Source organism: Candoia aspera, chromosome 6 (assembly GCF_035149785.1).
Source record: "Candoia aspera isolate rCanAsp1 chromosome 6, rCanAsp1.hap2, whole genome shotgun sequence".
Lineage (NCBI taxonomy): Eukaryota > Metazoa > Chordata > Lepidosauria > Squamata > Boidae > Candoia > Candoia aspera.
The window spans coordinates 79,680,650-79,693,576 of NC_086158.1; the positions used below are offsets into that span (position 1 = coordinate 79,680,650).

Sequence of the window (12,927 nt, forward strand, 5' to 3'; positions counted from 1 at the left end):
AGATTCCTATGAAGATTTGATAGTGCTATACATGTATTTCTAGGTCTCTCAATCTTGGAAGAAAGAAGAATTCAGGATAGTGTCCTATTTTGCTACTTTTGCTATTTGTAGATAGCCTGGTATCTATACTGTTATTTCCATAATCACTGGTCACTGTCTATCTTTGTTATGGTTTACACAAATTGTAGTCCTAGTCATCCTGGAGGAGAGACTAGCCTTAACTTATGATTGCAGTAGGCAACGAGTAGTTTGAGTTTGACTTTCTGATTCCATAACAGATGTTTCAGTGAGTACCTTCACAATATAAGCTAATGAAGCTCTCCATAATTGGGTGCCCTCCAGATATTTTGGACTGCAAATCTTTTTGATTGGATTAGTTTTATTGTTAGATTACATGGGGATCTCCCTTCATTTTATTCCTTACACAAACAACCCTATGAGGTTTTTAAAGGAGAGTATGTGACCCAGAATCACATAGTGAGTTTCCATGGCTGAAAGTGGACTTGAAACAGGATCTCCTTATCCACTATAGCTTCTCTGCATATTCTGGCTGGGACTGACTAGTCATGCAGCCTAAGACTTCTAGAGAGCATCAGGCTATGTTTTGGGTTGCCAGGACTCAGACCATAGTGTCCTAGACTGCAGACTGTGGTGATGCATAGTCTTTCCTTTTAAGCCCTTTAGCCTAGGCCCAACCTGGGATTTTGTGCAACCAGCCATAGGAATCTAGCTTTTTTCCAGCTATCTCCCAATGGCCTTCTGGCATGTCTTCTTGCTCCTTTTCTCTCAGTTTATCATCTTTTGGACTAGTCTCCAGAAGGGTGCTGTTCTAATGCTTTTGTTCTTATTATTTTCTTTGTTTTCTTTCCCAGAATGTTGCGTTTTCGTCTCCTCCCTGCCATGGCGGGCATAGCTGCCTCTTCCAGGTGCCATTTTGGCACAGCTCGTTATCCCCAAAGCCGGCGCAGGCTTCTGATGGTAGCTTTTGCAGGAACAACAGCTATAACAACAAGTACTGGACTTCTTTGGAAAAGGTGAGTGCCTTGAAACTACTGTCATTGCTTTGCTTTGGCTTGTTCAAGCCAAACAGGAGACAGGTTCGGTCAATAAATAAATACTATAGAAATAATTTGCAGTAGGAAAAAAAATGCAACAGTGCAATGTAGTTGGCACTTTTATATTCCGGCTGGAGATTAAAGAGGCCGTTGATTGAATCTTGGCTATGTTCCACATCCCTAGTGATCCTTCACTACCCAAGTTTGCTACTGTTGAGAAGTAAAACATTTTTCAGCATTACAGCTGTTTTATGAAGGGCAATCCAAGAGCTTTGTACTATATATAGTATGGCACTGATAGTTGTGGTGACAAATTTGTCCACAGTGCTGGTGTAATATTGCTTCCTGGCATCTCATTTCTTTTTAAATAGGTTGGCAAACCTCCGAAAAATGCAGTGGATATATGTGTGTCGTTTTGATAGCATCTGTATTGTCATATAGCATTTTAGAATCACTTGGCAGAGGCAGACTTTGTTGAACAGACCTGGGTTTTAAAGTCTCTTATTTGTCATGTGAATAAATTATTTATAGGCTGGGACCGCATAACATGGTTCACTTGGATACTGAAAACCCATTTCTTGGGGTTTGTACAGTATATTGAATCATAAGATAATCCATGGACTAGGAATTCACAACACATTAAGAGACATGAAAAGAACCAAAATTAAAACAAGATCTGCAATTGCTGTGTGTTTATATGGCATGGTTAAATGTAAGTTTAAGATAACCTAGGCAAACTCAGCCATTACATTGTTTTGATCTATGTATAAAGGAATCCTGCCATAACATGGCTGGACAAGAAGACGTTTTTAAATTACTTTTTTGTTACTATTACTGCCTTGTTGTGCTTTGCTTTACCTTTGAACTGTGCCTGCTATTCTGCTCCATGTCTACTCAGAAATAAGTCTCATTGAATTCAGTGGGATTTAATCCTAAGTAAGAATGCTTAGGGCTGCATCTTCAGTGATTCAGGGCTTGGGTTCTAGAGAAAGGGAATTCTGGAGATTGACAGCCGGTCCAAGTACCTTCTTGTCCCACTGTGCATGTTAATGCTAACATTGAGAAGAAATGCTGCGTCAGTCCTGAAAGGCATGATGGAACACGGTGACTGAAGTTCATCTCAAATTTTTGGAATTTTTTAAAAAACAGAATTCATAAGTATTTATTTACATGCTTGAAGGTGAGATCAGAAGAATCTCTAGGTCAGGGTTTCTCGACCAGGGTTCCATGGAACCCTAGGGTTCCATGAGAGGTCATTAGGGATTCCCTGGGAGATCACGATTTATTTAAAAAATTATTTCAAATTTGGGCAACTTCACATTAAGGAGGTAAGTTTCATTCTTTATTTTTAGTTTAAGAACGCTGTTAATGCATATATACAGGCTTACACATGAAACAAATATAATAATTTTGTAACTTCTGCCTGTATTTGAGCCTGAATGTGCAGGGGTTCCCCGAGGCCTGAAAAATATTTTAAGGGTTCCTCCAGGGTCAGAAGGTTGAGAAAGGCTGCTCTAGGTTGTGCAAACTTCCAGGGAGGAACCTTTTAATGGGAGACGCTAATTAATTCAAAGTGCAATTTTGTATAAATAATCTAACAGGGAAATTGACCTGCTAAAAACATGATCTAACACAATGCTTGGTGGTCCCCTCCCCCCAGTTAATTAGGCAAATACACTTTCATGGGTATATGAACGCTTGCTGTGTTGTAGAGCGACAATTTTGTGGGGACAGGAAGATAGTAGATTTTTGTTCTCCTTCTTTGAAACTTCTCTTGCATCATAGTGAGCCTGTGACACTAATAAGGAGTGTGTGTTTCCAGTATTCTGTCTAACTTGTGTAATCTATTTCTCAAGCTGTTCCTCTTAATGAAGAGTTCAGTGAGAAGCACCATTATAGTAAATCCTGATTATTCCTCTGTTTATGCCCAAAGATGTGTGGGCTTTTTTTACTGCAATTCAAGTAACTTCTTAAGGAAAACACGCCTTCTAAGTTCACTGAAAGTTGCTCCCTCGGAGTATTTGTGCCTTGTGTCATGGGCCTGTGCATGGCATGCTGAGAGGTATTCTCCCTAAAATAGTGGATAGGATGATGTCCAATTGTTCTTCAGTTTTATTTCCATTAACATGTAATATATTTAATGTGATTCCCTTCCAGTAATGTATTGAATAATTCCCCCCATCTATTATATTGAAGAGTACAACTTGATAATAGTTTTGCTCTAACCTGGAGGCAAAGGGTAATTATTAAAACTAGCTTTTCTCAGCCTGATGTCCTAATGTGTTAGGTTCTTCTGCTAGCATGACCAGTTTATGGAAGGGCGGTATGAAAAGTCACCTAGTGCAAAATTGCTGCACCTATTTCAGATGCTTCTCCAGTTGGCAGGAAAACCATTCTCCACTATTAACTTGACAGAAAGGTGTTGATTATATCTCTGTGCTTAGCCAATTTAGGCAGAAGATTTCTAATTCATAGTGGCTGAAATAGAAGTTGTCTTTTATTAATGGAAAATGTGTCTTCTGGGAGAGGACCTCACGGGGTGCCCTTGGGCAATAGAAGTAATTGATTTTTAGGAGAATGAAATAAATCCAAGCCTGCTATTATCTCAATAATAAGATATTGAGATGGAAACAATTATGGTTTCAGCTGAGAGCTCCTGAACATGTATGAATGATAAGAGATTAGCCTTGCATCTATCCTTTTTTATTTCTACAATGTATTTATTTTTGTCTCTAGAGTCCAATACTGATACTGTTCACCAGTCTTTCCCCATCTCTTCCATTACTGGGCAGGAACACAAGAAAGAAAAGAATTAATCAGTGCTGCGACATTTTTAGATGAGTAGCTGTTTTTCAAGCAATGGCCAAGTTCTGCTCACTCTCAGTTGCCTGGCCTAGTTCTTCTGCAGCTGTAATACTATGTCTGGATTTCATGTTAAGCTGGAAATCCACAGTGTGAATGAACAAGCTGCTTATTTCTCCTTTTTCAGCAGAGAAATAACCCGGGAGGGATAATTCTGCATTAGGTTTGAACCCTGGATTAGGGGATTAAGTATTTGTAAACAAGTCAGAACTCGTACACCAATTTGAAGTCATCCTCCTACGTCCAGACTTCATGCAGAACTGTCCTTTTCTGGGTCGTTTATTCAGTGTTACTAAAGTGAAAAATTAGCTGGTTGTTCTTATGGTGGTTTATGAAATCAAGATTCCTAGTTTAACGTAATACCTGAATGTTAGTTTTTACTTTTCTAGGCTCCCTGTTAAAGATGATGAGCATATGCTTGGCGGATCAACATTCTTCTTACCTGTTGTATATGTCTTATGTAACAGCATTTGCAGGACGAATATAGTCATCTTACATACTTAAAATGGCATTATTGTGGACATGTATATCCCTTAGAAAGTGAAGAGACTTTCCTCCCTGTTTGTTGCTTAATACTAGAACTTGGGGTCAATCAATGAAATTGAATTGTGTGAAGTTTAAGATAAAGGAATTATGACATACAGGTAGTCCTCGCTTACCAACTGCCTTGTTTAGCAACCATTCAAAGTTAAGATGGTTGGGGAAAAAAAACCCAGCTTTGCGACCAATCCTCGCATTTATGCCTGAGTATCCTTAGCAGCCACTCAGACCATGTTAAGCCAGTTGTGATTTGCTTAACCACATTTGTTGAATATTCACAATTGGCTTGGATCATACATTACTCTAAATCATAAAACGTGGGTTATAAGACACAGTGTCTGGGTTCAAGCAACATACTAAGTTAAAACCAAATGTTATGTTGGTTTAGTGTAATATATTACCCTAACCATTACTTCCAGTCTCTGGATCAGTGCAGCACTTCATCCTGGGGAAACTTGAGTATGGGCATGCTGTTGTGCTTATAGTTGTTTGTGGGATTCTCATGGACAAAGCATCTGTTTGGCAACTGGTAGAATGGAATGCTAGATTGGTATAAATTTGCTGTTAATGTTCTCATACTTACACTTTTAAGTAACTACTCAAAAATGGCGAATTTGTCTAACTTCAAGTATGTATGTTGATCACCTGGGGCATGTAGATGGCTTCAGTGATAGGATGGATTATGGGAGCTAAAGTCTGACACATCTATAAGGCAACACATTGGAGAATGCTCATCCACCATCATTTCTCTTCCCTGTTTCTGAAAGAGCCTTCCCCAGCTTGATGTGTTCCAGAGGTCTGGATTTAAAGCTATTAGAATGCTCAGCCATTATGTTCACTGTGTCCTGGGAATTCTGGGGTTTTCTACGAAACATCTAGAAAGCACTAGTTGGGGAAGGTGGTTCTAAAAGTTCTGGCCTCTCGCTGTGTCCAAGCCAAGGACTGTTTAAAAGCCTAACTTACAGCATTTGAAGGTTGATAGTGAAAGGAAGGAATATAAAGTTGGTTTGTTTGATCAAGGTGAAACAAGATACGTTGTTACTTCTGGCAACCCTTTATGGACTTTCTGCAGGACTGAAAGATGATGTTTTATGGATTTGTTTATAGATAAGAGATGGAATATGGGTTGAAGAGATAAATATTTGTAACCTTAGAGGTGGTGAAGAATCTCTAAATTTGTTTACACTTGTTGTGATGAAGGTTGGAAGTTACTTCATTATAGATTTCTTTTGTCTTTCTTTTTCTTCTCTTTTTTCTTTTTTCTTGTACTTCTTTATTCTTCCTATTCTCTTTTCTTTTTTTAAGTTTAGTTTATATTAGATATTACTATAGAATAAAAAATCATAAAAGTTTTATACACACGCATACACAGAGAGAGTATAAAACATTTTTTGAACCCTCCCTGCATTAGCAGCCTAGAGCTTTGCTCAGATGTTTATGGCCTTGAACTAGGGTGAACTGCTGGTATGGGGTGGGGGTGGGGGGCCTAAATAAAGATAAGCAGGACATTTGTTGAAGGAAAAAACTATTCTTCAAGCTGCTGTGTTAGGTTCTTCCTGCAGAAAAGGTTTCAGTGAGCTTTGAAGTATGTATGTATAAGGTATGTGAATATTACTTTTGTATGACATAATTTTTATGTCTGTTGGGTAACTTGAGAGTAAGGTATTTATATCAATATGGTATCATCAGGAATTAAAACTAATCACACTGGGTGGCAGAAATGTCTTGGAATCAAAGGTGTTGCTAATGGGAAGAATTCTATTGGATATGGTTTAATATTTATGGGTGTGCATGTTTCAGTGCCAGCAATTATGCTGCATGTTTCAGCATAATTGGTGTTGTATTATTAGAATGAGGTATGCTTTCAGGTATGGTAATTGTACCATGCCAGTTGTCGTACCTGGAGTGAAAAACCACTGCAAGTAATTCCGAGATGAAAATGTTCTCATGCATGTATTAGGTACAAATGAATTTTCTTTGAACTTCTTAACTGTCTCTCTTAATGCTGGGGATTGCTATTTCTAGAGCGCCCTCTAGCGGATGACGTTAGTCATAGCTTCTGAAGTACAGTGTTTTCATTGCAGTCTAGTCGGGATCTGAGATTTGGCTAATAACCCTATTTAGACGTGCTTCTCTGGAATGGCAAAACTGCTGAACAAGTCTGTCTGAAATCAACCTTGAAATTCACTTACAGAAGGTATTAGATCTCTATTTTGGTTTCTGTTTCTCGACCCAACCACTTGCTCCTCTTCATTTCAGCCCCATTTTTTTTTATCTAAGAAGGCTACATTTAGTTATCTTTTTAATCGAAGAGATTGTCCTAAATTATCACATATGCTTTATTGTGAATCAGCTGGCATTTGTTCCTTGAATTCTGTTGTGGAATATACTACCTCAGCTAAACTATATGCTGTTAGTTGTCAAGGAAGGTTGGCAATAGAGTGGATCAAACTATAGATTGAACCAAGCACAACAATATGCAGTGGCCACCATGGACAGGTGAATTCTATTGAATTGCATTGATTTTAATAAATCCAAATGCTTAACAGCAGACTTGGAATTGACAGTTAATATTGGAGCAGCCAGTTCTCAACTATTTTGTGGATGACTGGCATTCCTTTCAGCTTTGTCACCTGTCGCATTGGCATAGGGCCTCCCAGAAACAGGCGAATGTATTCTCTTGCTGCTTTTATTAGCTTTCTATTACGTGACTGCAGTTAATGTATGCTGTTTCCAGGTAATACGCCATGCATTGCTTTTATCAATGTGTCTCACAAAATCCTAACTTGCTTTGTGACATAAGCAGAACCATAAAAAAGGGCATCAAATCCAGGAATGGGTTCACAAACCCATAATCAGTTCCATCATTTGTGTCCTCCTCCCTACAGTTAATAGAAGTGCTCTATGGTGTATAAACAGTCATGGGAGGTTAATTGTGTATCCAGAGTAATTCAGGAAATCCTGCCACACTTTATTAATAATGACATTACATTTGTAAGTGCTCTATGTGCCAAATTAGGACAGAGGACTTTTAGTCAACAAGTTGAACTGTCCTTCCATTAATCTGATCTATACTACCTTCTAACTAATTTCTCCTCCTGAACTATTTCACTGCCCTTTTGCCTTTGACATTTTACTGGACTATTTTCCATCCAAGTCTTTGTGTCGGTATCCAAAAAAATGCATGATGGATTTCTAAGAGCTAGGGTTGCTTTTCACCAATGCTGCTTGAATTATTTTCCTTTGCAGAGATGGATAAAAATTCCTGTAAGAATCATATTCTAGCAGTGATTACCATGCGTGCAGCTTATTTACTCCAATCTGTCTCTGCTGTGAAATGCCGTATTTCATTTGTGTGGACCTGGCCCTGAGCAATTTTTTCCCCATCTTTAGCATAATCACAATAAATTACTGGCTGAATCTAATATTGGACAGCTATTTACTTCCTCCTCCTTCAGCTAATTACAATATTCCTTGTTCTGTTTTTGTCAGTTCCTACATTTTGCTGCATAGATACTATACTTCTTCAGAATGCTTGCAAACATGTTCATTAGTTGCAATCTTGATTGGTTTTATCACTTTTTTCCCTCCTGTTGGTAGATTTTAAGAACAGCTATCATCTATCTTTTAACATGTGTGGCTTTAGTTTTCTAGTTATAGCATACTGGGTTTCCCAGATTAGAGTACTTTAGTCTAATATGAGAACTGAAAGGATTGTTCAAATGTAGTTTGAATTAAATATTGAAATATTACCAGTTTGTACTCTCAGTCATTTACCAAGACCTTATACTATCCTGAATTATTTTAACTGAAGATATCATAGATTGAGTCTAGGATATTCTGAGTGTGTAGAGTTATCTCCTGCTGAACTGTAGGCCCTGCAGAGGGAATGGCCTTGAAGAACAGAAGGAAGAGCCACTACCAAGGCAGTGGTCAGATAAAAGGGACCAGACCCTGGGTCAAGAAAATAATGTGAGAAAATGTCCCAGACAAGCCTCTTCCTAGTTCGCAAGAAGATAAAAGGAGGAAGGGAGAAGCAAATCTAGACTTGCAAGGTTCTATAGCTTTATACTGTAGCTTTACAATAAAAGTAGTCCTGGCCTACATGGCATTGGTTTCTTAGTCTGGGCTACCTTGAAGGGCTGACAGCTCCTCTGTATCATCTCAGATAAAACATGCTACTGTTTCTCCCACCAGTCCCGTATATAAACAGATTCATAAACAGACCAAAATAATTGTGGTAGAGGGAAACATTCATTTTATTACCTATTATTTATTTATTTATTGAAATTTATGGGCTGCCCAACTCCCATGGTCTCTGGGCGGTGTACAAAACTAAAATATAAAAACGACGAGAAACATTAAATCAACAGGCAGCCCAGACTAAAATACTCTGCTAACAAAACCCACAAAACAAATCAGGGGCCATTGAACAAATAATAAACATCAACCCCAGGCCTGGGACCAAAGCCAGGTTTTCAAAGCTTTCTGGAACCCCGGGAGAGAAGGCGCTGTCCTCATCTCTGGGGGATGCTGTTCCAGAGGGTGGGTCCGCAACAGAGAAGGCACGATTCCTCAGTCCCACAAGATGGCAGTGTTTAATGGAGGGGACCTGGACTGCACCCACTCTACTGGAATGTACTGGGTGGGCAGAAACCTATAATCTACTGTTCTTTGTATATGTGAATTTTTGTACTCTTACATTAACAGCAGTTGTGCTGAGATGTGACACCATAAGTTCAAACAGTCGCTGAATGAATGGTCATTAAATGAGCACCACCTGTACACACATTGACTCTGTGGGGTCAAAGAAGTTCTTCAGCTACAGTATTCTAAATTTTTTTCACACTAAAGGCAGATATGTATCTCTGCAGCTCTAAAGCTATTTAAAGTGAAATCCTTGGCTCAGTTGCTTTATGGATCCCAGTTAGGCCCTTACCCAAATTATAGGCTGATGGAAATAGTATATAAGTTTATAAAACTAGTGCTTCAAGCTCCTAAATGTGTACCTAATGTAATTCTGAGCCTAGACAGTGGTCATATGAGGATTGAGGTAGGAGCCCTGGTATTAATTTTCAATTATTGGCTTAAATGCCATTATTTCACAGTTGGGTTGACTCCATTTCTTTTATCCAATAAATTCCAGTCCTCTTGGATGCAAGTAATTCTTAGGGGGAAAAAATCTTCATGTGGCCTTTCCTTCATTTCCTACATTTCATCCAATTTACTTGAGCTGAGAGAATTATCAACAAAAGCCTCTTAGATACTGAATACCAGAATGAGCTAGTCCTCATTCCAAAATCTATGTAAGTGCAGTTTCCTAGGTGGAAACCAGCTAATTGCATCCGTTCAATGATCTCCCCATTTCAACAAAAGTTTTTCTTCAGATCTAGATTCAATAGGTTGTCTTCTGTACTTTTACATGGGAGATTTAATAAAGTTTCTATAGCTAGTTGAACTTGCCTTTTTTTGTGATGGTTCAGTTGAATTCATTCTTCACGGTGTCATTACATTGCTGTTTCTATCATGATACCTCAAGAACTCATTTTTCCTTTGTTACTATGTGCTGCAGGCCAGTCGGAGGAATTTTATGTTAATTTCCTCCTATTGGATTAGAAAAGCCTTATTACACACAATGTAGCAAAGTTTAGCACAGCAGCTGTGACTGTGTGCAGACAACTGATTTCTGGTCTACATGAGTAATGTCATATTGCTCCATCAATCCTTGGTCATATATGACTGAACTATTAATTGTAACTTACTAATGTTTTGAATTATTAGACTTTACAGTACAGTTTATTTCTATATTGCTGATTTACTGCACTATAGATTCAGTATCTAGTTGAAAACTTCCTGTACAATTAAATGTATGGGTTTTTTTTCCCTTATCTAATTTTAATTTTTAGTTTTTAGTTTTAGTGTTAAAAGAGTGCAGTGCTGCATTATTTTATTGCTACTTAAGTACGTTAGGTAGGAATTTTGTTGTTGGGGATGACTCTTCAGAATACCATGGATGGCCAAGAAAACAAACAAATGGATCATAGAAGAAATCAATCCAAAATTCGCACTTGAGGCACAAATGACCAGGCTTATATTGTTGTATTTTGGACACAAAGACTCAGCTTTGAGAAGTCTACAATGCTGGGAAAGGTGGAAATAAAGAGAAGAGGATGATCAGCAGGATGGTCTTGATTACAGGGGTGATGGATGCATCGTTGGAAGACCTGAAGGGCCAGGTTGGTGTCAGATCATCCTGGAGAAGGTCTCTGTGTATTCATTAAGAATTGAAGCTGACTTGATGGTACATAATCATTCTTCAATTTATACTTTAAGGAAGATTAAGATAATGTAGGTATTGCTCAACATTCTAAAACACAATATTAAAGATTCTAACACATTATATAAATACTGTTTGTACTCTTTATTATTCTAACTCAGTTTGGTTGACTTTATTTTACAGTGGGAGATATAAGGTGGATTTTGGTACAGAAGCTTTATGCAGGAGAAGTGGAACCATAATTTGATTTTGTTTTTATAGTATCCAGGGTACATATCCATATACCGATTTATTGTTGTCCTTTAAATTCTCACTTCTTTCATAATCAGCATTTAACTTATCACAAGTTTCTTCTTTTTGCTGCATCAATTTAACAAAGCCACTTCTCTGTAATCAAGTATTGGTTCATTGCAGTCCTAGCCATATCTACTCAGAAGTAAAACCTATTTTGCTGGCGAGAGTTACTCCCAAGAAACTCAAGATAAGATTGTAACAAAGATGTTTGTGATGTGTTGTTGTTTTCTCATTATCTGCATAAGTTACTTTGCATTCATAATTTTTTTTTAATCCTTTCAATCGTGTCCCATTCTCAGAGACTGCCTGGACAAGTCCCTGAAGTATTTTTGGCAAGGTTTTTCGGAAGTGGTTTGCCATTGCTTCCTTCCTAGGGCTGAGAGAAAGCGACTGGCCCAAGGTCACCCAGCTGGCTTTGTGCCTAAGGCAAGACTATAACTCACGGTCTCCTGGTTTCTAGGCTGGTGCCTTAACCATTACACTAAACTGGCTCTCATATTCATAATAATGACTTTGTATTTTAAAGACCGTTGGCAGCATTTCTGAATGATTTAGTACTTCACTTGGTTTTCCAACTTTACTTGAATACATTAGTACTTTCAAGTCTATCACATAGAATAGCTGTCAAAGGCTGATCAGGAGTTAGCAAAAACAAAACTGCATCTTATTTCCCTTTCTTCTTCCTTTTAAATATACCCCACTTTTTTGGTTCTTCTGTCTTAAATTAATACAGAATTTAGATTTATGTACCTTTCCAGTGGAAGGCGTGATATTTCTAACAGAACTGAACTTGAGCTTATGTTTCTGGATGACTTTGTTCTTTATGACTTTCTTGTGATTCTTCAAAATATATTCCTCAAAGTGTATTATCCACTTATTACACTGTAATAATAATTCTGTTATGTATATATCATTGTTGCCCATTTTTCCAGTGGAATAGGAGCTTACCCCAGTCTGATTTTATAAATGCCTTAAAAAAATCAAAGTTGACTTCACATCAGAGCTGAAAAGTTCTAAAAACTTAGAGAGCCAGTTTGGTCTAGTGGTTAAGGCAACGGGCTAGAAACCAGGAGACTGAGAGTTCTAGTCCTGCCTTAGGACTAGAAAGCTGGCTGGGTGACCTTGGACCAGTCACACACACTCTCAGCCCAACTCACCTCACAGGGTTGTTGTTGTGGGGAAAATAGGAGGAGGAAGGAGTATTTAGGTATGTTCCCCTCCTTGAGTTATTTATAAAAATAATAAAGTCGGGATAAAAAAAAATCTAAAAAATACCCCTTTCAGTTTTCTTTTTTATCGATTATCTTATTTTAAGATTCTTCTCAAGTCAGATACATTGGATTTGTCAATTCTCTAGTAAATATCTAATTCTGGAAAAAAAAATTCTGGAAAATTGTCATTTGATAGCACTGTAGATTCCAATTAGCTCAGTAAATTTGATTCTCTACCACATCTTGGGTGCTTCCTAAATTTATCCCAAAATTGTTTCCCTTTTGCTTGCTTCTGTGGTCAGCTGTTCTGGAAGATTTTTGTCACTAGGGTGAAAGAATGTCCCCAGTATTTATTTTTGGGACTGATTATTATCACCCACAAGAGTTTTGTGGAGATACCTTTTTTTCCTTAATTAGCTAGTTTGATTCTGCGCTCTTGTTTGGAAATGGTTTCTCTCAGTGTTCCTGTTTTTGTTCTCTCTATTGTTAGTATGTAGAAAATAATATTCCATTGGTTATCTCCTCCATATTTATGTCCTCTAAAATCAAGCACCTCATTTTCTCTACTGGCTTCCAACATCAGCCTATAAACAGGTGTCCATGATAGTCTTTTCAAAATACCATATGCTTTTTCGTCTACTGCATTTTACCTAGCTGTTGTTGCCCAGATTTAGTCGATCTTCAATTA

General features: G+C 37.9%; 1 protein-coding gene across 1 annotated transcript in view; it reads left to right on the forward strand.

Annotated features, from left to right (window-relative positions):
- The first annotated feature begins 873 nt into the window (after nucleotides 1-873).
- The window catches only part of MICU1 (mitochondrial calcium uptake 1), a 113,140-nt gene continuing 101,086 nt past the window's right edge, over nucleotides 874-12,927 (forward strand). The window contains exon 1 of the mRNA XM_063307499.1: nucleotides 874-1,034. Coding sequence (XP_063163569.1) covers nucleotides 874-1,034 — 161 coding nt within the window. The remainder of the gene's footprint in view (nucleotides 1,035-12,927) is intronic.